The sequence below is a fragment of the Bos taurus genome, chromosome 28, assembly GCF_002263795.3.
Source record: "Bos taurus isolate L1 Dominette 01449 registration number 42190680 breed Hereford chromosome 28, ARS-UCD2.0, whole genome shotgun sequence".
NCBI lineage: Eukaryota > Metazoa > Chordata > Mammalia > Artiodactyla > Bovidae > Bos > Bos taurus.
The window spans coordinates 41,312,471-41,335,983 of NC_037355.1; the positions used below are offsets into that span (position 1 = coordinate 41,312,471).

At 57.0% G+C, this 23,513-nt stretch overlaps 2 protein-coding genes across 8 annotated transcripts in view; both read left to right on the top strand.

The window, feature by feature from the left end:
* The first annotated feature begins 156 nt into the window (after positions 1-156).
* Positions 157-10,261, top strand: OPN4 (opsin 4). Of its 2 annotated transcripts, NM_001192399.1 has the most exons (10): positions 349-492; positions 1,738-1,883; positions 2,911-3,044; positions 3,368-3,571; positions 4,231-4,402; positions 4,842-5,006; positions 5,877-5,984; positions 6,807-6,987; positions 8,140-8,283; positions 10,223-10,261. In NM_001192399.1, exons 1-10 carry the CDS (start codon positions 349-351, stop codon positions 10,259-10,261), a joined length of 1,437 nt encoding a protein of 478 aa, NP_001179328.1. The 2 variants fall into 2 exon arrangements, with proteins under 2 accessions (XP_059738487.1, NP_001179328.1); XM_059882504.1 differs by lacking the exon at positions 10,223-10,261 and having other exon boundaries at positions 157-492; positions 8,140-8,368.
* A 2,708-nt stretch (positions 10,262-12,969) lies between these two features.
* The window catches only part of LDB3 (LIM domain binding 3), a 59,469-nt gene continuing 48,925 nt past the window's right edge, over positions 12,970-23,513 (top strand). For 5 of the 6 annotated variants that reach the window (XM_005226533.5, XM_010820690.4, XM_005226534.4 and 2 more), the window contains exons 1-4: positions 13,050-13,113; positions 13,210-13,325; positions 22,808-22,959; positions 23,433-23,508. In XM_005226533.5, coding sequence (XP_005226590.2) covers positions 13,233-13,325; positions 22,808-22,959; positions 23,433-23,508 — 321 coding nt within the window. In that variant the 5' untranslated portion in view covers positions 13,050-13,113; positions 13,210-13,232. Of the gene's footprint in view, positions 13,114-13,209; positions 13,326-22,807; positions 22,960-23,432; positions 23,509-23,513 lie in introns of all 6 variants that reach the window. The other variant, NM_001035416.3, reaches the window with a different exon arrangement.

Here is a 23,513-nt window from a genome sequence, read left to right on the forward strand (position 1 = left end):
ATGCATACTGCCATCTTCAGGGACCTGTGTCTGAGGGAGCCGAGGCGCCGAGCGGCTGGGCATGTGCACGCCCAGCTCCGCTACTTAAAGGTGGGGACGGACCCTGTGACTCTCAGTCGCCATAACTGTGACACTCTCTCCTTTGTGCTTCACTGGACACAGCGCAGCCACCACCCCCAAGAACAGCTCCAGGCTGGGTCCACGCTGGACACAGGAGCAGACAGCCGGCAGACCAGGAAGGGGTGCTAAGGATGGGGGAAAGCTGGAAGGCCGGGCACAGCTAACGTCCTGAACTCCTGGTGCCCTTGATTTCTCTGTGGGCTTGAGAAAGGACCAGCCCACCTCAGGATGAACCCTCCTTCAGGGCCAAGAGCCCCGCTGGGCCCGGTGCAGGAATCCAGCTGCCTGGCCACCCCAGCCTCCTCCAGCAGGTGGGACAGCTCCCGGAGCAGCGCCTCCAGCCTGGGCCACCCTCCGTCCATCAGCCCCACGGTAAGCCTGGGGCGAGTGTGTGCATGCAAAGCCTCCCTCCCCTCCCCTGGTGCCCTTCCTAGGGACAACAGGGGCTTTGACAGGGAGATAGAAAGGCCTGAGCTCTGCTCTGGGATGGTGGGCATGTTACTGAACCTCTCCGAACCCGTCCTACGCAAAAAGACCAATAGAGGAGAGTGTGGCAAGTTTTACTTCGCCATGGAGAGCATCTGAGGAACAGAAAGGCCAGCCTTATGGGACAAAGGGCTGGAATGGCCCATCCATTTCTTTCTGGAGGTGGTAGGATGCCCCCAGAGCCTTCCAAAGAGGAAGGCTTACTCTGGGCCTCAGGATTTGTCCCAGGCCAGAGTGAGGTGTTGGTGCCTTCTCCTGCCTCCATCATCCTAGCCAGGCCCAGGGCCATCCCCCAACATCCCACCGTTAGCTGGGGAGTGATAAGCCTTCCCTCAGGGCTGTGGGATGCTGGCCTAGGTTCTGGACAGGAAGGAAAGGCTCCAGTAGCTATAGGAGCCAGGGCAGGACAGAGATGAAGCCACTCCCATTCCTGGAAAGCAGCTGTGATGGGAGGTCTGTAAGGCCCTTTGTTCTGGCCTCGTAGGATGATGACCTCCCTTCAGTGACTTGGGAGGGCTGAATTTTCTTTTTATTTTTTAAAATTTATTTTTAACCACACAGCATGCAAGATCCTAGTTCCTTGACCAAGAATCGAACCTGTGCCCCCTGCAGTGGAAACACGAATTCCTTAACCACTGGACCACCAGAGAATTCCCCATAAATTCTCTGTTTTAAAAAACATTATTATTTTTTAATTCATTCATTAATTTGACTGCGCCTCCACACGTACAAGGGGACTGGAATACATTTGCTAACTGTCTCAGGTGTTTGAGATGGGGCCCCTACAGAAGGGAGGAACCCACCTAGGAGAGGGCTCTGCCTTCTCTAGGAAACATGGAGCCACTCCAGCCATGTCCCTGCTTGCCAAATGTGTGTCTGTCTGTCCTGTCAGCCTCCAACAGGTAATCTTAGCATACTTCTAGAAGACTTTTGCCTCTGGGCCATAGGAGCTTGCGCTCAACTTTAGGGAGACCCATGTTTCCATTCCAGCTCAGCTGCCTGCAAGCTGTGTGAGCAAATGGTTTTGCCACTCTAAGCCTTCTGCCCCACTGGGAACCCTAATTCTTCTTCTCAGGACTATTTGGAAGTGATGAGGTCATGGGATGCCCTTATTTCTCTGTCTCTCCGCAGGCAGTCAGGGCTCAGGCTGCTGCCTGGGTCCCCTTCCCCACGGTTGATGTTCCAGACCACGCCCACTACACCCTGGGCACGGTGATCCTGCTGGTGGGACTTACGGGGATGCTGGGAAATCTGACGGTCATCTATACCTTCTGCAGGTGCCCAGTTTTGGCAGGGTGGGAGCCTGGGCACTGAGGGCAGCCAGCCAGGAAGAGATGGGGCAGAACACAGGACTGAAATTCTGGTGCCAACTCTGCCAGGGCACTGTTGAGCCTAGCCTTCAAAGCCAGGAAAGGAGCCCAAAAGTAGTCCAGAGCAACTTGAGTGGCATATCCGATTGGGCCCCAGGTGCACCCCCTACTCCCTGTGAAGGACACACACACATCTCTGCCTGTTCGCTCTGCCCTCTGTTCACCTCCACCATCACCTGCCCCGGTGGGCATTTTCCCTTGACTCAAAGAGCAGCCCTGGTATAGGGATCCTGAGTCTTCCAGTCCTTTAGCAGCCAGCCTTCCCACCACCCTTGGCTTCCTTCTCTACCTGCCCCACTCACCAGCTGAATGGCTGAGATGGGCATGTGGAGGCGTGAATAACCCTTAGCTGAAATGACTTTAAGCAGATTACTTACCTCCTTTGAGTCAACTTTTCTTATCTGCAAAATGGAGTTGTCACTTACTTCATGGAGTCAATGTGACAATTAAGTAAGTTTTTGTGTGTGTGGTGCCCAGCAAATGAGTGAATCCTGACTGTGCCACTTACTGAGTCTTGTGATCACAAGCTGCCTCACGGGTGGAAGCTTCAGTGTTCTTACTGCAAAGTGAAGGAGGGGGATAGACACACAGATGGATGATTGTAAGAGGGTTCGTGGAAGTACCTGATCCGTGGACACCATCATCAGCTCCTCTCCCCTTTGCCAGCCCTGAGGGTGAGGACTGCAAAGATGCTGGGAGAGGAGGACGAGAGAGGCATGAGTTGCTGCCTTGCAGGGTCTCACTTCTCTGCCCATGATGCCAGGCTCCAGAACTGTTTGGCTGGTACTTGCTGGGCAGCGGGATGGTCTGTGACCCAGCAGCTCATGCTTCAGTGCAAGCACACATGTGTGCATGGGTATGCATGCATGTGCACATGTGTTTGAGGGAAGCTCCCCAGAAGAAGCTCCTCCTGACAGCATCTGACCCCTCCCAGGAGCAGAGGCCTCAGGACACCTGCCAACATGTTCATTATCAACCTCGCAGTCAGCGACTTCCTCATGTCCTTCACTCAGGCCCCCGTCTTCTTCGCCAGCAGCCTCTATAAGCAGTGGCTCTTTGGAGAAGCAGGTAGACACTTGGAATTCCCTTCTGCTGGGGGGAGGAGGAGGTTTGGGGCAGGGGATGTCCACAGTGGAGGGTGGCCCAGATGAGACGGTGATATGCTCTTCCTGGGCCATGGGTGGGTAGCACCCTGCTCAGACTCACGAGTTGACAAGAGGCTTCCACGAGCCTCTGTCAGATGCAGGCAGGCAGGGTGAGAGGAACACAGGCCTGTTTTCGTTGAGAGGCCAGTGCTGGAGCTAAGTACACACCATCCACACACCCTCCTTGCCCTCGGGTATCTGATCGGCTCCCTGCCAAGCACTGAGGTCAGGGAGTTATGCCCACAGGCTGTGAATTCTATGCCTTCTGTGGGGCTCTCTTTGGCATCACCTCCATGATTACCCTGACGGCCATCGCCCTGGACCGCTACCTGGTGATCACACGCCCACTGGCCACCGTCGGGATGGTGTCCAAGAGGCGGGCCGCGCTTGTCCTGCTGGGCGTCTGGCTCTATGCCCTAGCTTGGAGCCTGCCGCCCTTCTTTGGCTGGAGTAAGTGAGCTCAGGGAACCAGGGGACGGGAAGATAATTTGGGAGGGGCATGTTCAAGGGACAGGTAGGTGGACTTGGGTCCCCAAGCTGGCAGGAGGGGCCAGGGGACTGCTGAAGCCTCAGGCAAATGGACATTCAGGGGACATGACTAGCAGCAGGGGGAACTGAGGCTGCACCGTCAGCGATCAGAGGCTAACCTGGGCTCCCTTCCCCATACACAGAAGGGAAGACCACATGGTTCCTGACTGGCAGGAAGTGACAGGTACATCTGATGCTGAGTTTGCAATACATCAGACAGGCAAGGGTTGGGATATGAGGCCTCAGCAGGTAGAAGGGTTAGCAGCAGGCACCTACCCTTCTAAGGAGGGACCAGGAAGCTGGCTTAAGTCTGAGGGAGTAAGACCCTGGGGCTGTGGTGAGGTCTATCTTCCAAACTGGTAAGATTGGGCAGCAGTGGGCTTCATGAGCTATCTTCTAGTAGCACCAGCTTGGAAAACTCCCTTCTACGTGCCCAGTTTCTTTGCTCTGCTGCACAGGGCCGGGGCCGGGGCCAGGGCCAGTGTTTGAGAAGCTCAGCCTCCACATCCAAAGCTCCTGCTGGATCAGGAGCCTGGGTCAGCACTGCCCTGGAGGCTGAGCGCCCTGCCCCTGGTTCCCAGGTGCCTATGTGCCCGAAGGCCTGCTGACCTCTTGCTCCTGGGACTACGTGAGCTTCACGCCGTCCGTCCGCGCCTACACCATGCTGCTCTTCTGTTTTGTGTTCTTCCTCCCCTTGCTCATCATCATTTACTGCTACATCTTCATCTTCAAGGCCATCCGAGAGACGGGCCAGTAAGAGCTGGGCGCAAAGGAGGGGTTTGATGGGAGGAGCACTGTGCCCCTTCACCAGGGCTTCCCGTGGCTCAGTCTGTATCCAGCCCCCCAGGGCACTCCCAGACTCAGATGGGCAAAGACCAGCTCAGCACATGTGCTTATGGGGTGGGTTCCCTACAGACTGGTGCAAACTCGGTGCTTCGAAAAGTCTCAGGAGATAGGGTCTTCTGAAGAGAGGGCTTCAGACTTGGCCAAGGGGTCTGGGGGAAAGAGAAACCACCACAGGTAGAAGCACAGGCAGGCAGCTTAGCCTGGGTATCATGGGGGACTTTCCGGGTGTCAGGGCTGCTGCATGGAAAGGATGGCCAGGTCCAAGAAGGCTCCCCGATAGTAGCCATGGCCCTGGCACTCACTGCGAGCTGAGTGGGGCCAGACCCAGACTCTGCATGCTTCCTAGAGCTCTCCAGACCTTCGGGACCTGCGAGGGTGGCAGTGAGTGTCCCCGGCAGCGGCAGCGGCTACAGAATGAGTGGAAAATGGCCAAGATCGAGCTGCTGGTCATCCTCCTCTTTGTGCTCTCCTGGGCCCCCTACTCCACTGTCGCCCTGATGGGCTTTGCTGGGTGAGCAGTGGCTAAGGGGCTGGGCTGGGCTGGAAGGGTGGGAGAAGGGTGAAGGGACCCTGGGGCAGCCTCTCTCCCCCCAGTCCAAGCCCAAGCCCAAGCCAGCCATCCTCACACCTTAGGTCCAGCCTCATAGCCTTATTCTCCCTGCTGCTGTGAGACGCCCCACCCGAGCTGGGCCTGCCTTATTCCTGGAGGGGCTAGGAGACATGCTCGGGAGTTCTGGGCCACAGTGGGTTTGGCCTGAGGGCCTACAACGGCTGTCAGGTCCTTCCAGACCCCTGGGGAGCATGCAGCCCTCCCAGAGCTTCTGGTTTCTTGTGGCTAGTGTCTGGGGACTCTGACACCTGCACAGCATGGACACTGGCCAGACTTCATGAGCACGTGAGACAGTAGAACTGTGAATCCTTTCAGGTGTTTGGGTATGAGACCTTTTCGGGTCCCCTGTCGGGCCCTCCTTTGCAATAACTCCCAAAGGGCCAGGGGAGCAGCAGGCATCAAGGTTTGATGGGGTGTGGGGAGGGCTGGTCAGACGGCCAGAGTCATTGAGGGTGAGGGGTGGGGTTATTGGCAGCAGCACAGTCTCCAAGGAACTGTGGGACCTGGTGAGACCCCCCACTCTGGCACATCTTCTCAGCACCACTCCCTCAACCGCTCCCTGGGTTCCCATTCACCTCAGATCAGAATTCTCCTTGGCATCACAGTGCATCCCCTGGGAATGACTTAGTTATGCCACTTTGGACCAGGCTGGGCTGTGCCCTGGCAAGGCTTGGTTGGCCTAAGAAGAAGAAGGTGCCTGAGCGGGCGGGTGGGTTGTGGAGTCTCCAGGGAGGGTCAGCTGGCAGGGGGACCTCAGCTTCTCTGTCCTAGGTACGCACATATCCTGACGCCCTACATGAACTCGGTGCCAGCTGTCATTGCCAAGGCCTCTGCCATCTACAACCCCATCATTTACGCCATCACCCACCCCAAGTACAGGTGGGACCCTCCACCAGGACCCAGGCCCAGATCCCCAGGCCCACCCTCATGGGCATGGAGGGCCTGGGCCTATAAATGGGGGTGGAGGCTAGCCATCGTTCCTGTCCTTTGTATCTGCATCGGATGGGAATTCTAGCAACTGAGAACAGCTCGTGACCCCGGGTGGGATCTGGAGCTGGTGTGACCCCCTCTGCTACCTCAGCTTCCTAGGGGGCTCAGCATGGGGGGACATCAGAGCTCCCTGGGCAGTGTCCAATACTAACTGGATTTTCAGAATTGAGGCCAAGAGGCAACCAGGATGGCTGATCAGCAGTGCTGCCTGCTGCAAAGAGAGGCCCCCAGACAGTGACAGCCTAGAGAGGTCGCAGCAGGGAGAGCTCTGTTCTGCTTCCGGGCCGTGGTAGCGGCCTGGGACTGGTTCTGACCCGGAGCACTCTCTGCTGATAGAAGCCCCGCAGGGCTGGCCTCTTCCACGAGGGGGCCTTCAGTGCTTCCTTTTGCCTGGTGGTGTCAGTAACTCAGCAGCCCTGCAGAGGCCAGCTGCAGCCCTTAGTCCATAAACTCAGAGGCAGCTCAGAAGTGTTCTTGGTCTCCATTTGCAGAATTGTGGCTTGGGCCAGCCACTTGAGAGCTAAAACCAAGCATCTGGCTGAACCTGCCACCCTAAGCCTCTGCCTCCACGTCCATGGACCCAGTGTCTGTCTGTCCATCTTCATAACCCCAGTGTCTGAATGTCCCTGACTCCCCAGTGGCTCCTGGCCCACTTTCATTTGCCCAGTGTCAGTCTTTCCACCCCCCTAACCTGATGTGCTGTCCTTCCAGATTGGCCATCGCCCAGCACCTGCCCTGCCTGGGGGTGCTGCTGGGCGTGTCGGGCCAGCGCACTGGCCTGTACACCAGCTACCGCTCCACTCATCGCTCCACGCTGAGTAGCCAGGCCTCGGACCTCAGCTGGATCTCTGGACGGAGGCGCCAGGCATCCCTGGGCTCTGAGAGCGAGGTGGTAAGGAGGCTGGGCCCTCACTGGCTGGCATCTCACGATCTTTCCTCAATTAGTCCAGCCTCAGGTCTCCAGGCAGGCCTGCCTCTGAGACTCAGGAACCCTCAGGAACTTGGGTCACTGGCAGGAAGAGCCCCTCACCGCCTCCACATGGCCTTCCCTCATACAATCCTCCCTGCCAGGCAGGGGCACTAGATTCAGGGAGGCATCATGTTGGCCCCAGGTCACTCAGCAGCAGGGCTGGGACTGAACATGGGTCTTCCCACTCCAAGCCAACTCTTTTCCCTACCAGCACTATCCCAGGGCCTTAGAGTCTCAGATAGAAAAGATGAGCATTTCTTCCCTAGATGGGCTGCTAGAGAGACAGGTAGGTGCGAGCTCAAGCCCATCATCCTCATTGTTAAGGCCGCTCCTCCTGGAGGAGGGAGACTTGAGGAGCTCAGAGGATACAGCGGAAGGAGCACTGGCCCTGGAGCCAGGGTACCTGTGTTCAAGTCTCACTGTGTGAGCTTATGCAGGCTACTCACCCTCTCTGAGGCTCTGTGTCCTCTCCAAAAGGGAAAGCCATCATCTCTACATACTAGATGGGGTGCCCGTGAATGACCCACCACGTGGTGGTCAGCCATAGGAGCTACCAGTCTGCCAGCACCTACTTGGGGCCTGGAACTGTGATGCCCCCTGAGGTCCCCAAGAGAGTTCCCTGTGCCGTGGGCTCCTGTCCCAGCTCCTCCATCACTGGGCCTGCCTCACCAAGAGCTTCCACTGACCTCCTCCCACTGCCCCCATCCCTGGGGGTCTCAGTTGAAGGGGCTGAGGGAGGAGCTGTCAGAATCCCTGAACTACTCTAGTGCACATCAAGGAGTGAAGCTTATCCATTAAGAGAGGCCTAGAACCTCATGAAGACGTGCTCATCCCATGTGTTAAGAAATCACAAAAGCAGCATGTACACACACACACACACACACACACACACATCCTAGCACACACACTCACAATTTGCAAGGGTTTGGTGACCAGCAGCCCTGCAAACAGTGTCATGGTCTCCACCCCAGTGAACTATTGTAGGGAGAATGGAGAAAGGCCTGGCCAGGAAGGGGGCAGAAGCAATGCTGCAAATGCCCCCCTCACCTCACAGCGACTCTCCCCCTTCCCCAGGGCTGGATGGACACAGAAGCAACAGCTGCTTGGGGGGCTGGCCAGCAGGTGAGCGGATGGTCCCCCTGCAGTCAGCGCCTGGATGATGTGGAAGCCAAGGCCCTGCCCAGGCCCCAGGGACGGGACTCAGAGGCTCCCGGGAAGGTAACTGGGTCTGACACCTGCCAACCTGTACAAAGGTGGGACAGGAGCAAGTAGCCCAGGGAGTTGTCAGGAAAGGGGGCAGGCCCAGTGACCTCTGGGAATCACCCCCTCCCTGCACCTCCCAGCTTTCCCTTGCCCACCTGGGGGTCTTGGGGGAATCTCTGACTCCAAGGTGTTCTGAGCAAGCCTGACGTGACTGCGCCTGAGAGCGTGTGTGTGTGCGTGACCTTGTCTGTGCACATACACAGCAGTGGTGGTGGCTATATTATGATGAATGTATATCGCATGTATGTGAATGTGTGACCATGTGCCCGGCACATGCTTCTGTCCTTCTGACACCACAGGGCATGGGTTTCAGTGCTGCCCTAATGTGTCTGCTCTAAGCTGAGAATGTGACCAAGTGTGAGTGGCATGTACCTCTCTGTGACTGGAAACGGGATGTACCTAGGGGGGCGGGGCTGCAAGCTGTGTATGTGCTCGCTATGAATGCCCTGAGATTAGGACGTTGCCCAGAATACTTGTGGCTATTAAAAGAAGGCCAGCTGTCAGCCCAAGTGCCTATGGAACGGAATGTCGATGGCGATTAGAGGAGGCCGGATTCTGGAACGCTGGAAATGCCGTGTGCACAGGCCCCGCGGCTGCTTTTCCCCCTCAGCTGACAGCTCCCACTCTGCCCCTCCACTCACACCCACACAACACCCCCAGTTCCTGGGCTCTAGGGCAGCAAGACTAAGACCAGAGGCGCTTTCCTGCCTTCCTTCCTCAAGGCTGCTCCCCTGCCTGTCCCAGAGAGGGGGAGCCCTGGGCAGCTCCCTACAAGTGGGGGGCTTCTGTCTCTTCCATCGTTGCCATGCCAGGGAACACCACTCCCCAGCAGCTCCAGCCCCAGAGAGGACTCTGTCCCCAGCCCTGAGGCCGGGCATTGTGCACGACCCCAGAGGCTGGGGCAAAGGCCAGCAGCATCCCCCAGGCTGGCCGGGCAAAGGATGAAAGGCCCTGCACCTCTCCTGGAGGGAAAACTGGCCTGGGGTGGGGCATGGGGCAGAGGGGGACAGCGCATCAGCAGTCACCTAACACGCGTGATAAGCACTGCCATCGAGGTATCAGCACACAGGGTGCTGAAAGCAGAGGCAAGGCCCCAAGGGATCCTGGGAAAGGTGAAGGTAAACGGGGATTGCCAGGCGGGATGGGGCCGAGGAGCAGGGACCGGGCGGCCCGGGCTGAGGAAACAGCCGACACAAACGCAGTGGGGCACAGGGTGTCCTGAACAGACAGACACAGAATGTCTCTCTGTGACCCTAGGAGCTGCCAAGGGACTCTAGCAGTGGGAGGTGAGGATAGAGAAGGGGCAGGAGGTGGTAGGAGCCGTTGGGGAGGCCCAACCAGGTGCTGGCATGAGGGGTCTCCGGTCAGGACCTTGGAGGACAGGAAGCCCTTGGAGGACTTATTGGGGCACTGAGGTGGGCTTGGTCAGCTTGGCAGAGTAGATTGGGCCTCTCCTCAGTAGCTGCAGAAGGATAGGTTGCGTGGAATGATCCAGCAGAGAGAAGATGGGAGGAAGTCAGTAGATAGGCAAGTCAGTAGATAGGCAAGAAATGAGGTATTTAAGACGACAGGGAGAGAGGAGACACCCAAGCCTGGGAAAGTGGAGAATTGGTTGGTGGAGGTGAGGAGAGCTCAGTCTGGACCCCAGGAGTCCAGACCCTAGGACAGGCCAGCCTGGGGGACCGCCTGGAGGCAACCTCGGCCATTACCAGCTCCATTTTCCAGCCACATGGCCTGGAGAAGGCCCAACCCCCAGCCGGGACAAAACCTGCCCCTCCCCACCCCCACGCTACCTCCCTTTATCATGAGGTGCCCCTAAACACAGAGGGTCCCTGAGCCACTCTTCCAGTGGGACACTCTTTGGGCTAAACTGATGTCTGCTGCTTGCTTTCAGGCCAAGGGGCTGCTCCCCAACCTGGACGCCAGGATGTAGGGTGACCATCATTCCTGCCTTCCATCTGGGACACGTCCAGCTCCTTCACGTCTCCCTCACGCACACAGACCCAGCATTACCCGTGGGCTTGCAGGCTTTGGGAGCGGTCCTGTCACCCATGCTGGTCTAGATTCATGGCCCCGAACCACGAAACTCCTGCTCTGCAATGTGGGCTGCACCCACTTCTCAATCCAACAGCCTGCACCTGAGGCTCAGACGGAAGAGCGGGCGCCCAGGCCCTCCCACTGCCTGGAGTCGTCCGCCTCTCCTCGGATGCTGCGTGCTGTGATTGTCCGGGCGATGACAACAGCGATGGCTCTGTCAGACACCCCGGCTGTTTATGAGCTGCCTCTGCACCTGGGCTGGGCATTTCACTGGCACAGAAAGGACAGCACTGTGTCTCCCGCGGCCGGCACTCAAAGCCGCACACAGACCTTCACTCGCCGGAAACTTACTCCCCTCTGGCTCTCCCCGCAGAGCGCTGTTTCCACCACGGCCCACCCTCTTGTGCACACGCTCATTCTCCAGCACACGCTCCTGTGTGGATGTATTTGCATGCACACCAAGCACACACGCACACACACAGCGCCTACAGTGTGTTTTCAATCAGTAGTCCAAGTTCACCCCAGGGCTGTGTGTGCCTGGAGGGCTGCAGAAAAATAAAAAGCAGAGAAGGTCTGACAAGCAGTCTCTACCTACTGGTGCCCCATGGGAGGGAGAGGCCCAGGGGCCTGACCTCTGAAGCCCGCAGCAGCCTCTCTCTTCCTACTCTCCTTCTGTCCTCCACCTTGTGATTTTCAAGCCTAAAACCCCATCCCAAACTGCAGGGAGGAGCATGGAGGAGGGGAAAGACCAGGCTTGCCCCCATCCCTACTCCCCAGTGAGCTGCTGTTATTGGAAAGCAGCTCACGCCCAGCTTGTGAGTACCAGCTGCTCTCTGGCTGGCTTCAGACCTCCCAGGGGAGGCAGATGGAGGGAGGCTGGCCTTCCCCTTTAAGAGCATCCTTTTCCTTACGCCTCCCTTTCCCCAGAGGCGGCATGGCAGGTGCCTGAGTCCAGAGAAAGAGCCTGCAACTCCAGGTACAGCTTAGCTCGGGGCTCCCTCTCCCTGTGCGGGTTCGGCTCCTTCCTTTCCCCACACTGGTCATGGCCTGCTGCTGGATCCTCTCTAGCCTGACCGGACAGATGCACCTCCCCCCACTCGGGAAAGGAGATGAAGCTGGAATCAGGGATGGATGGGATGGGACCTGGGGGAGGGGCAGGGGATGGGAGTGCTGGCCATGAGCTGCTGGACTCCTGGGCCAGGCCTGGGCAGGGAGGACAGCTGGGCATCATGACACGGAGCAGAAGAGGTGGTGAAGTGGGGGAGAGAGCACAGGTCCCTCACTGGCTTCTTCCACTTGATATTTCTGTGACCTTGGGCAAGTTACCAAATGCCCCTGTGCAGTGGGGACTCCTTCTTGCCATTCATGTCGTATGAGGCTGGGTGTGGGCATCTGGGAAATTACCTGCACCCAGCCCTCCTCTGAGTCCTCAGGGCCCAGCTCAGGCTAGGGCTCTCCAGGAGGACAGAGAACAGCCAGCCCAGTTGCCTTCCCTGAGCTTTGGTTTCCAGAGCAGGGAACTAGTGGGGGCCTTGATCTACCTCCAGACTATGTCGAGCCTGAGGTCTCTTCTGAGGAAGGGTTTCTAGAGGTATCTTGGCTCGAAGACCACACTGGCAGGAGTCCCGAGGGGCCTAGGGCCCCACCTAGAGCACAATGTCTCTGGGTTACGGGCTGGCCACATCACACACATTTTCCCCTTGCTGCCCCTCTGGCCCCTTGTCCCAGCAGCTGAGCAAATGGCCTCTCCTCCCCTCCTCCCTGGCCCCTGCCATTCCGGCTCAAAGGGCACAGGGGCCTGGCGTGCGACACTGGCAGCTGGAGCTTTCCATGCTGCTGTCAAGTTTTCCAGGGCACAAATGAGACAGGAGAGCCAAGAATAACTGTTGGGCCCCCAGAGGGCCTGGAGGGTGTGGGGCCTGTCCCAGACCTGCTTCCAGACCCCGTGCGAAGGGTACCTTTCAAAAGGCAGGGCCTCCCCAGTTCCAGGCTTGAGCATCAAGAGGTACTGCCAGTACTGGGCAGAACCTGTTATCTGGCACAAATCCCCATAGGAATGAGCTCAGGCTCCAGTATGGCCTGGGTCTACCTGTGTGACCTTGGGGAAGTTAGTTAACCTCTCTCTGAGCCTTGGTTCCTGCGCCTCGCAGGATCTGAGGGGACAATGGTGTGGAGGGCCCAGAGCTGAGCTTGGCTGTGCCCAGAGCTGCTGCTATGACTACTACTGTTTTGATGGGGTTGGACAGTTCTGGGCCCTGAAGTTGTCAGTTCTCTTGGGGATAAGAGGATAAGCGGACAACTTCAGGGTCTTCTCCAGGGATCACAGGGCTACAAACACCCAAGTCACAAAGCCCTGGGCCAAGGGAACTTAGCCATGGTCTTCTGGGCAAGAGAGTGGGTACAGCAGGCAGAGAGTGTGGCTGAGCAGACCGGGCTCTCCAGAGGGCAGAGGGAGCAAGGAGAGGAGAGCAGGGAGGCAGAGCATTATCACTAACCCGCCCAGGCCCCTCTCCTGCCCCCTGGGGGGTACTGGGAGCTGGACAACCCTCCCCAGGGGCTATATTAGCCGCGTGAGTCACGGTGGACCCGCTGGGAGGCTGAGGGCGGGCGGGCACAGTATAGGGTTACAGTCCATTTATGGGCGCAGCGGAGGGCAGATATCAGTGTCGATGGCATTCGTTCCCAGCTATTCTTAGGAGCCTCTCAGGAGCTCCACACAGCCCGGCTGGGCAGCAAGGCACAGAGCAGGCAAGGCCGGGGGTCGGGGCCTGGGGCTGAGGTCTGGACTGGGGAGGCAGGGGGCACGAGGGTCCTCTCACTCCACTCTCCTCCCTTTGTCCGCAGAGGCTGCCGGCGTCAGCACCAGCATGTCTTACAGCGTGACCCTGACGGGGCCTGGGCCCTGGGGCTTCCGCCTGCAGGGCGGCAAGGACTTCAACATGCCGCTCACCATCTCCCGGGTGAGTGTGCATGGCCCGCAGCCTACCGCCCGTGGGGGCGGGGCATGCTAGAAGGAGGGTGTGTGCGTCTATCCGTCCATCTGTCTGTCCTCCCAGAGGCTCTTGGAAAGCAGAGCAGACTTTCCTGGTCTGGGGGCTGGGACTGGACCTAATCTGATCCTGCCTGCCCCAGGCCTCTGGTGTCTGCCACAGCTGTTAGCCACCTGGGTTTGCTAGCCTATTAAGAGAATGAAACATGGCAAGTGGCTGATGTTTTCAGTAGAGCAGGAAATGCTAAGTTTGCAAGCAGGCAGGTAAACAGAAAGTACAGGGCCTTCCAAAGCCCTTCTCCAGGTGTGCTGGGGTACACCCAAGCCTGGAGCATCTGCCTGGAAGTAGGCCGCTGCTTTGGGGAGAGAGCGCTCCTAGCGTGGACAGGACAGGACAGTTGACAGACTGCTGACCTTGGCTGTCCTGCAGTCAGAACTGGGCTGGGCTGATAACTGGGCTCCCACACCCACTCCATCCCAGACCCGAGATAACAGCCCTCTTCCCCTGCCTCCCTGGGCCTGCTGGGGTAACTCCCACTGGTTGGCTTCATGGAGCTGGGCCTTCCTCACCTGCTGAAGCACCTGGCCATTCACTTACAGCTGCTCTGCCTGCTTGTCTCATGTCTGGGTCCCCATGCTCATCTGGGGAAACGGACTGTGTGTCCTGCAGTGCCTGTGACCAGGGGACAGCACTGCCTGATGGGGAAGTCGGAGATCTTTGGAGATTGTCTGAGAAATCTTATTGCCCAGCTGGAGACACTGAAGTCCAGAGAAGCAAGAAGCTAGATCTGCTTGAGACAAAGCTGTCTGTAAGACAGAACTTTGTTTTAACCATTGCTGTGTCCCTAGTACCCAGACCAGTACCTAGGTGCTCAGACAACACTTGTCAAGTAAAAGGAAGTCCAACAGAGCCGGGCTGAAGCAGAGCTATGCTCACAGTGAACTGCGAAACGTGCCGGGCAAAGATAACCCCTGCCTGGTGGGGTATGGCCAAGGCCGAGCCCCAGCAGTGCTGGTGTGGGCACAAGGGGGCAGGCTGAGGCCCCAGCCTGTCACTGGAGGGTGATGGATGGGCAGGGGTGTCTGGGTCACTGCCCACTTGGAGACAGGGAGACTTCTCCAGGGCAGAGGAAACTTGCCTTGGGCCTGGGGGTGGGGTGGGGAGGTTAGCAGGGAGGCACTGAAGCGGGTAGCCAGGAGAGGCCTGAAAGGTGCTTGGCAGAGGGGCAGGGAGCCAATGTCCCTACGGCAAGCACAATCCTGGCTGTGGAACCTAATGTGGACACTTGGAGGGGCCCTGCCATGGAAAATCCCCACTCAGGGGTGCTATGGGAGACTCACAAGAGCAAAAGAGGCCATACTTCTCTGGGTGCTGGCCTGGCTCTAGTGCGAGGAAAAGGCACTGTCTCCATCCTTCTGCTGGAGGTCTGGCTTATTCTCACCTGAGTCTCCAGGCCCCCTGCCCAGGAGATGCCACGGCCCCATATACTAAAGAACACCCAGAGACGCACACACTCTGCCTGACGATATGGTGACATGTGGGCATTTGAGCCCCAGTGGACACGCCCCCTTCTCCCCCAGAAGCCTGCACAGCTCCCCACCCCCTGATTGCAAGTCTCCTCCCTGTCCAAGGCAGGACCATCCCCTCTCATGGGTCTGCCAGCTTCCCACGCCTGACAGCCCAGCTCTCTCTCAGTGCTACCCTGCCCAGGGCCTCCTAGCGCTGGTCCCGACCCCATCCGTGCGAGCGGATGTTAGCTCTCCCAGCTCAGTGGCACCCAGGATAGCAGTGACTTCACCCGGGGTCTATGCACCACCTGGCCCCAGCCAGCCCAGGGCTTAAATTGCAGCACAGAGGCCTTAAGCTAGACAGCAGGAAGAATGTCCTCACTGTAGGCAGGGGATGTACTAGGTACATCCTAGTATATTGGGATGTACTAGGGCCAATGATTAGGGGGTACTTTTAAAAATAGAACCCGCAGCTCAGGCAGGCCATCGGGGGATGGGCCTCTCAGCTCCCTTCAGGGGCATGCCCCAAATCATGAAACATGCAGGGCTGGGTGTTGAGGCCTTCCCAGGGCTTGGAGCCTTTTGATAAACCCTCTGGTGAGCCGCTGATACCCTGGGCTTGGGCGTCCCGGAGTGCAGGCCTTGGAATGCAAAGCCCTACCTTCCCAACAGGGCCATTTTCTCGCTGGGGCACTTAAGGTCCTTCTGCAGCAGAAACTTCTTCCCTAAGGGAACAAGGCCAGAGCTCTCTGGAAGAATCCTCTTCCCATAGAGGGGCAATAGATGTCCTGGCCTGAGTCTTTGCCCAAAACAAGGCATCAGTGGTGGATGGCGGTGGGAGGAATAGGCAAAGGCCGGGCCAGCTCATTCTCAGCAGGGGCACCCGCACCATAGCCCTGAGGCCTGTGGGCCCCCGGACAGGGCTAGGATGGGCATCTCACTTCAGAGCCAGACTAACAGGTTCAAACTTGCTCACCCGCTCCTGTATCCTTGGTAACTCCTAACTCCCATGGCTGCAACCTCATCCTCTGGCTAAGGACTAGCAATAAAGCCCTGAGTGGGGCCGTCTCTGTCTGCAGCATCTCCTCCTGTAAGAAGGCTGGCCACCTGCAGCCTGAGTAGTAACTCCCGTATGTACCCCATTTTGCCCACCAGCCCCACAGAATTAACCTTGGAGCAATTAACAGCCCCTCAAGTCCTCCGTTCAGTGAAAGTCTCAGCCTGAGGACCCACAGAGAAATGGGTTCAGGAGAGAGGCTCAGAGGGTGGAGGGGAAATGCCTTTATTTATCCCTGGACAGGTGCGGCTGGGCCTGCAACATGAGCTGCCCTCTCACCCCCACCCTCCCCCAAGCCCAGCCAGTGCTCCAGGAAGTGGGGGAGGGGTGGGAGCAGAGAGGGAGACATTCCCAAGACCCAGCCCCAGTACCTGAGCGGCTAGGCCACGGCTAGGGCCGCGCTCTGGGACTTGCCTCTTGGTGCGTGTTGCGGTCCTTGACTGTGTGGCAGAGACGTTAAAATTTTGTTTGGCTCCGCTCCTCACAGCTGGGTCACCTTAGAAAGCGAGTTCACCTGCTCAGCCTCAGGTTTCTCATCTGTGAAATGGGGATAATGCATCAGGGAACACACGCATGTGCCAGTGCTTTCTAATATACACTTAGGAAAATACACCTGTTTTTCCTCAGGGCTGCTTGTGAGGGGAGCTGAGCCTGGGCCCAGGGGGGTCCTGTCTCTCTGCTCCAAAGCCACCACTCCTTACAGCCTCGCCCACCCATCCAGCAGGCTCACCTGGGGCGCCAGCCCAGTGGCCGCTGCCCCTTGCTGAGCTCCAGTATTCACCAGAGTCTCTTGGCTATGGTGGGGTGAACAGAGGGTCCCCGGGGACGGGAAGGAGGACAGGCTGAGGCTATTCTGGGGCAGCCACGCTGACGATTCCTGGAATTTTAAGGTCGTGGTGCTGTTTCTTGGGCAGCACCTAGAGGTGCTGACAGCTGTGCTGTTTATAGCTGCGCTGAAGGTCAGGCGAGCCTCGGGAGGGCTGCTGCGGGGCTGGCAGGGTCTTCCCAAAGGAACGAACAGGACTGGGGACAGTAAACGGACAGAGGCCCACTGCAAGGAAATGCATGCTTAGAGGTTGCCAGGCCAGACCCTCTCCCAGCATGCTTCCTTTCCCTGGGGCTCAGAGCTGTTCCTGACCCCAGGAGGGCCCCGAAGAAAGTGGGTATGAGGCTGGCTAGGTACTGGGGAGCGGGCCTTCTGAGGTCCTGGGCTAGGACACAGGACAAGGGCAACTTCACTGGCAGCCCCCAGGGCTCCTTGGGCTGAAGGTGTGGGAGAGGAGCGAGTGTGAAGAGTACAGCTTCCTCGGTGAGGTCCGCTAGGTTTGCTGGGGCAGCCCTCCTGCCTGGGAGACGTCTCCCCAGTTCCCTGAACCTTCATCTCATCTAGGGGCTAGCCATGATTGCCAAGGGCCCCACCCAGGGCCCTCCTGTTCCCAAATACAGCGTCTCTGTGCCTTTGAAGCCCGGATCCACCTCTTCCCAGGAACCATCCTAAGTGGCATGAAGCGGTCTTCATCATGTCCCAGGGCTCTTGGGGACTCACTGTGTAACATTCTTGACATAGAGCTGTGGGATAAGAGGAGAGACTCAGAAGGCCAGTAAAGTGTGTGGCCAGCTAGAAAAGGGCCCAGTGACCCCTGGCTTTGGCACAGGGAGGTCACTGGTATGCGTGGAGTGGCGGGGGCCAAAGTCAGATGGCTGATGTGAGGGGGATGGGAGATTGCAGAGGCCTGCTGGTCACTCTTTGGAGAAGCCTGGCAGTGAAGAAACGGAGGGACACATGGCAGGGACTGACTGAGGCAGCTAAGGCATGAACAGGGAGAGGCTGTTTTTTTAAGTCTTCAGTTTTTTAGAGTAGCTCTAAGTTCATAGCAACATTGAGAGGAAGATACGGGGATTTTCCCTATCCCACGCCCGGCACCCCCCACATACACGCACAGCCTCTCTCATTACCAACATCCCCCACCAGAGTGTACATATATTATAACCAATGAAGCTACACTGACATGTCATTTTTACAGAGAACAAATAGTTTACATTAGAGTTCACGCTTGGTGTGTACATCTTATGGTTTTCGACCGATGTATTCTGACATGTATCCAGCATTATAGTATCACAGAGAGTATGTTCACTTCTCTAAAAATCCTCTGTGTAAGGAGAGGCTTTTTGAGCATAGATGAGACTCTGGTGCTCTTTTTTTTATCAGCCAGGGTGGAGTTGGAGAGCAGGACCATGGGAAGACAGAAGTGAGAGAGTGAGGGAGGGAGCAAGGCCCCAGGGGAAGCCAGATGGAGAGGGAGCAGAGCACGGCATGACAGTAATTTAATCACACAATGTAAAATGCACTTAGGGCTCCATGGAAATCCCCTGGGGCGTCAGCCTTAGTGGGGGTGTCAGGAGGGGATGCTGGAAGTTGCACAGTCCACAGCATCCCCTGCCTGCCCTGGCCCCCCGTTCCTTGCCACATCTACACTGGTAGGTCTAGATGGAAAAGAAGGCACGGCCTATCTGGCTTTTAACACTGAGAGTGATGGCCAGGAACCTCTGTGGAGCCAGGGGCTCCCTCTGATACCAGGAAGCTGGGGAAATAGGAGCCAGGCGCAGGGGTAGGTCAGAGCCTCAGCCGGCATCTTGCTTGCCCAGGGCCCTGGAGAGGACTTCTCTCTCCTCCAGCTGATGCTCAGGCCGGCCCTCACACACCACCTTCTGCCAGCTCCAGATCTTGTTTCCTGTGGAGTCGGAGGCTGCAGCCTCCCAGCCTCCCAACTCCTGCACACTCCAGGGCAAGGAGCCGGGGGCGGCACTCGCATCTCCTCCTTTAGGAGCTTCCCTGAAACTTTCTCAGCTCTGCGCTGTCCTTGTATAATATCCCATTTAATGATGAAATCCTCACCAGAATTCCGGGAGAACAGAATTGTTGCTGTCTTTACACAAAGGGCATGGAGATGGGTGCTGCAACCTCAGGTCTGGCTCAGACCAAAGTCCATGCTCTTTGCTCTGCTGCTTCTCTCAGGCACCTGAAGGTCACGGGCACCACAGTTGCTCCCTGGTACCAGCTGTCCCTGTGCCCACTCTGGGATGCCCTAAACTATGGCCCAGCAAGGAGGAAACACTCCTGTGGGCTAGGTGGCAATCTTGGCCTCTAAACACCTAAAGCCTATCCTAGAAGCTTCTGAGAGAGAACCCTAGTCCTGGAGCTCTGCCTGTGGCTAGGCTCCCCACTGAGAGCTGTCTAGTGACTGGAGAAGTTAAAAAGTAAAATGAGGGTGAAATAACCATTACAAAGAGCTTTTCAAATTCTCCAAAGGGGCTAGAAAAACTTTAAAGAAAAAATATATATCCTTCAAGGATTTAGCAGCTTTGGGTCTTTTCTGGGACAAGGACAGTAGAGGGAAGGGGCTAGGGAGTCAGACAAGAGATACACGGGTACCTCGCGCCTGGACTGTACTCTCCACACGCCTTAGGTTCTGTGTGATGGTTCAAGGGTGGCCCTGACCTTCTGCTGGGCAGGACGCTTCCCTGGGCAGAGCTGAGGGACAACCTCCTCAGGGTCCCTGTCTCCATACTGCCTTCTTCTCTAAGGAGACCTGGGCAGAACTAGCAGAACACCTTCCTAAAAGAAGATTATAGCATCCTCCACCCACCAGCCCGAGGGGCTCTTGAACCCTGCTCAGGGCAGCCAAAGGTCAGGCCAACTGAGCCCTGATGAGCAGACACAGGTGCAGAGAGAGAGGCGCCAGGGGCAGGCTGGAGCCAGCTAGGCGGCTCTCCTCAGGGAGTTTGGCTCTTGACCAGGTCCAGGGAGGCTGGGCTCTTCCCTGGGAATCACTTAAGTCCATTACCCGAGGATGAGGGGGAGCCAGGCCGTGCCAGGCAAGGGGGAGGTGGGAGCCCTTTGGGAAGATATTGTGTTAGCACCCCAGGCTTGAGGGAGAAAGATGTCCTCAAGGCATCTTGGAAGGGAGGGCATTCCAGATGGCTGTGGTTTGTTCCAGCTGATCTGGCCCCAGCATCTCTTGGATGTCATTCTGGTGTCCTTGTTCACACTTAACCATGATCTCCTGGACACAGATCTGGTCCTGCCTGGCAGGCATCACTTCTGTAGGCATGAGGCCCTCTCCTCTGGGGTCTGTGCCTACCCTGCCTGGGAGCTCCCTGTTGCAGGATGATGGCCCCCTTCTCTGTAGATTCCTAGAAGCATCTGGGGGAACCTTGGGTTGGGAAGCCCCAGCACAGGGGTGTCCTGCTGTGGGGGAGCTCTGTGGGCAGTCCACTAAGACAGCAGAGGCATTGCAGTTTACCCTGAATAGGAGCATGCTGGCGTCTGCTACTGTCTCTGAAGTGCTTCAAATATGACATGGATTGATGGATGGTGAGAGGGATGGACACATGACCAGCAGGTTGAGTGAAATGCTACAGTAGAACCGCAGCGGCGGGCATTTGAGTTTTCACCGTAGAATTAGTTCCACCTTTCCGTGTTCAAAGTGAAGAAAGTGAAGTTGCTCAGTCGTGTCCGACTCTGAGACACCAGTAGCCTACCAGGCTCCTCCATCCATCAGATTTTCCAGGCAAGAGTATTGGAGTGGGTTGCCATTTCCTTCTCCAGGGGATCTTCCTGACCCAGGGATCGAACCCAGGTCTCCCACATTGCAGGCAGATGCTTTACCGTTTGAGCCACCAGGGAAGCCCCTCTGTGTTCAAAGGTGTCTATAATACAATGCCAGGAAGAGCAGAGGTCTGAACGTGAAGCTAGAAGGTATAGGGGAAGGTAACTTTCTTGCAGGACAGGCCTGGCTGGGCAACTCAGCTTGCCTTTAGGAGTCCCCTCTCAGTCTAGAAAGTGTTTTGCTTTTCTTTGTTATCTTTTTTTTACCCTTTGTTCAACCATTTAAATCAAAGGAAACAACAAACTCCTGTCACTAGTGCAGGCTCTGCATGGCCATTGATTTGGGACTAAAGGCGACATGTATTTTGAGATGGTCCACGTGGTTCAAGACACCCCTGTGGGAGCCTGGGGAGCAGGTGGGGCTTGGCAAACTGGACAGCGTGGCTTCCTGACAGTTAAGACATTTGCTTTTGTATTGTCCTTGCCTCATCTCAGCAGATTCTGGGAGTGGTGGGGAGGTTGCTCTGGGCACAAGGTGGCCAGTGTTTAAGAAGTTACCACAGCTCTTGTGTCTGAAATGGCAAGACAATGACAATTAGCAAGAACTCGCCTAGAATTGCTATAATCCCTGTGTTAGCACACATGGTTCCTGGCCTACCCTAGAGCCCATCTAGGAATGGGCTGAGGGCTGGTGACTGCAGGGCCCCTCATAGGGGCTTAGCAGGAGGTTTCCATCCATGTCTGAAGTCCAGAATCTGGCCAGGGTTCCATGAGGCCTGGTATCCAGGGACAGTCCCCAGGTCCTCTTAGGGCTCCTTCTAGGCTGGTCCCCAAGCCTTGGCCAGATAATGGCTTCTGCCAATGTTAGAAGCCAGCATTGTCCTTGGAGTATAGCCAGAAAGGTGACTGGAATGTGCCCAGAGAAGCCAGGAGGCCTGGCTGGTGGGCATGTCGGGGAAGAAGAGCCAAGGGACACCCTCCAGGCACAGCTCATTGGGGGGGGTGACTCCCAGGGTCTCCTCTTTCCTATGATGTCACTGGAGGCAAGGCATCCCATGTGATGTCACAGGGGGCTTCCTGAAGATGTCATGGGGGTCAGGTGACAAAGTCATGCTATGTGATGTCAGCAGGGGGTGGAGTCAGCATCTCCATGACATCCCATTAGACACTTTTAGAAGTGAAGCTTCATGACACTGTCTATAATGTCACTAGGGGCTGGCCACAAAGCTATTTTAGGTGACGTCACCAGGCCCTCCAGAATTTCACATTTCATGTGATGTTACTGTAGAGGAGGCCACCGTGACATTCAGGGTGGTATTACTGGGGGGCTGGATGTGCAGAATTTGGCATGGTGTGTGATATCACTGGGAGTAGCGTCTCAGCCATCTCAGCATCACAAGTAATGTCCCTGGGAGTGCAACCTTCCTGACACTACATGTGATGCTCATGGGATGGTGTACCCATGGCATTCTGCATGATCACACTGGGGTGGGGCCCCCGGACTCTAATATTCTGTGATGTCACTAGAGTGCAAGATTTGGGAACTGGCCTCCACATTTGTGCCTCTGGGAAATATGAAGCCAACCACAGAGCACTGAGTTCCTTGTCCCAGCTGACCTTGCTCCCCCAGGCAGGTTGACATTCTGCCAGCCCTCTCTGTACACCTGTCATGGTGCAGCACTAGGCTCTTGCACTAGGGTGCTATTGTGAGGCTGCATTTGGCCTGCTGGCCTGGCAGCATCTGAGTTCTTCTGGAGCCAGGAAGTATGCCCTGGGTCTTCAGGGTGCAGTTGCTATCGTAGGCTAATTGGTGTAACAAACAACCCCCAGGTCTCTTGCAAAAGTTTATTTCTCATTCATGCAACATCCAGTTCAGTGCTCCTTAGTCATCTTTCCTCCAAGCAGTGACTCCAGGATCCAGGTCCTTTTCAGTTAGTGGCTCGACTGATCTCCTCTGGGTCCTTTATATCTAGTCAGCGGACAAGCAGGGAGAATTGAGAATGGCAAGATGATTGCTAGGGGCAGGCCCTGAAGTGATGTGCATTGCTTTAAACTACATTCCGCTAGCCAGAGCTAGTCTCATGACCACACTCGGATACAAAGCACCAAGAAATATGTCAGGTTTGCAGCAAGAAGAGGAAGCAGGCTTGGTGGCTACATTGAATGAAAGACAAAATGGCCAGCCTCTACCGGATGATTCCCTGGTGATTCTTCTCTGAGGACTGTCCCATCCTCAGGTCACCCTTCTTTGCTTACCCTCCATTTGCTATCCTCTCAGATCACACCAGGCAGCAAGGCCGCCCAGTCCCAGCTCAGCCAGGGTGACCTTGTGGTGGCCATTGACGGCGTCAACACAGATACCATGACCCACCTGGAGGCCCAGAACAAGATCAAGTCTGCCAGCTACAACCTGAGTCTCACACTGCAGAAGTAGGTGGGCGCTTTCCAGAGGCGGGGGCGGAGGCTGGGTGTGGGCACCGGCATCCCGGGGAGAGGAGCTGTCCAGCACGGGCCAAACCCTGTGCTACCAGACTGCGCTGCGAAGTGAGGACAGCCCCTGGGCCAGAGTGAGGACAGGCCCAAGGCATCAAGCACACGTCTGTGCCTCACTTTACAGAGGAGCTCAGAGAGGATAGGGCACGGCGCTGCCAGAGTGCGGGCAGCTGGGTCTGGAGGCCAGGGTCTTCCCTGCTTTCTCTGTGCACAGGCAGCCTCCCTGGGACCTAGCAGAGGCCCATGGCTGCTAAGTACCCAAGAGACGTGACTTCTCCCTGCTGGTCAGGCCCAGGGGACGCCGCGTCTCCCTGGGCTTCAGATGTTCTCCCCTCGCCAACCCTGCCCAGGTGGGTGTCTGGGCCCCGAGAACAACTGTCTTCACCTGCTCCTATTTCTGGCTTTTCCAGGTCGAAGCGTCCCATTCCCATCTCCACGGCAGCACCCCCGATCCAGTCCCCTCTGCCAGTGATCCCGCACCAGAAGGTAGG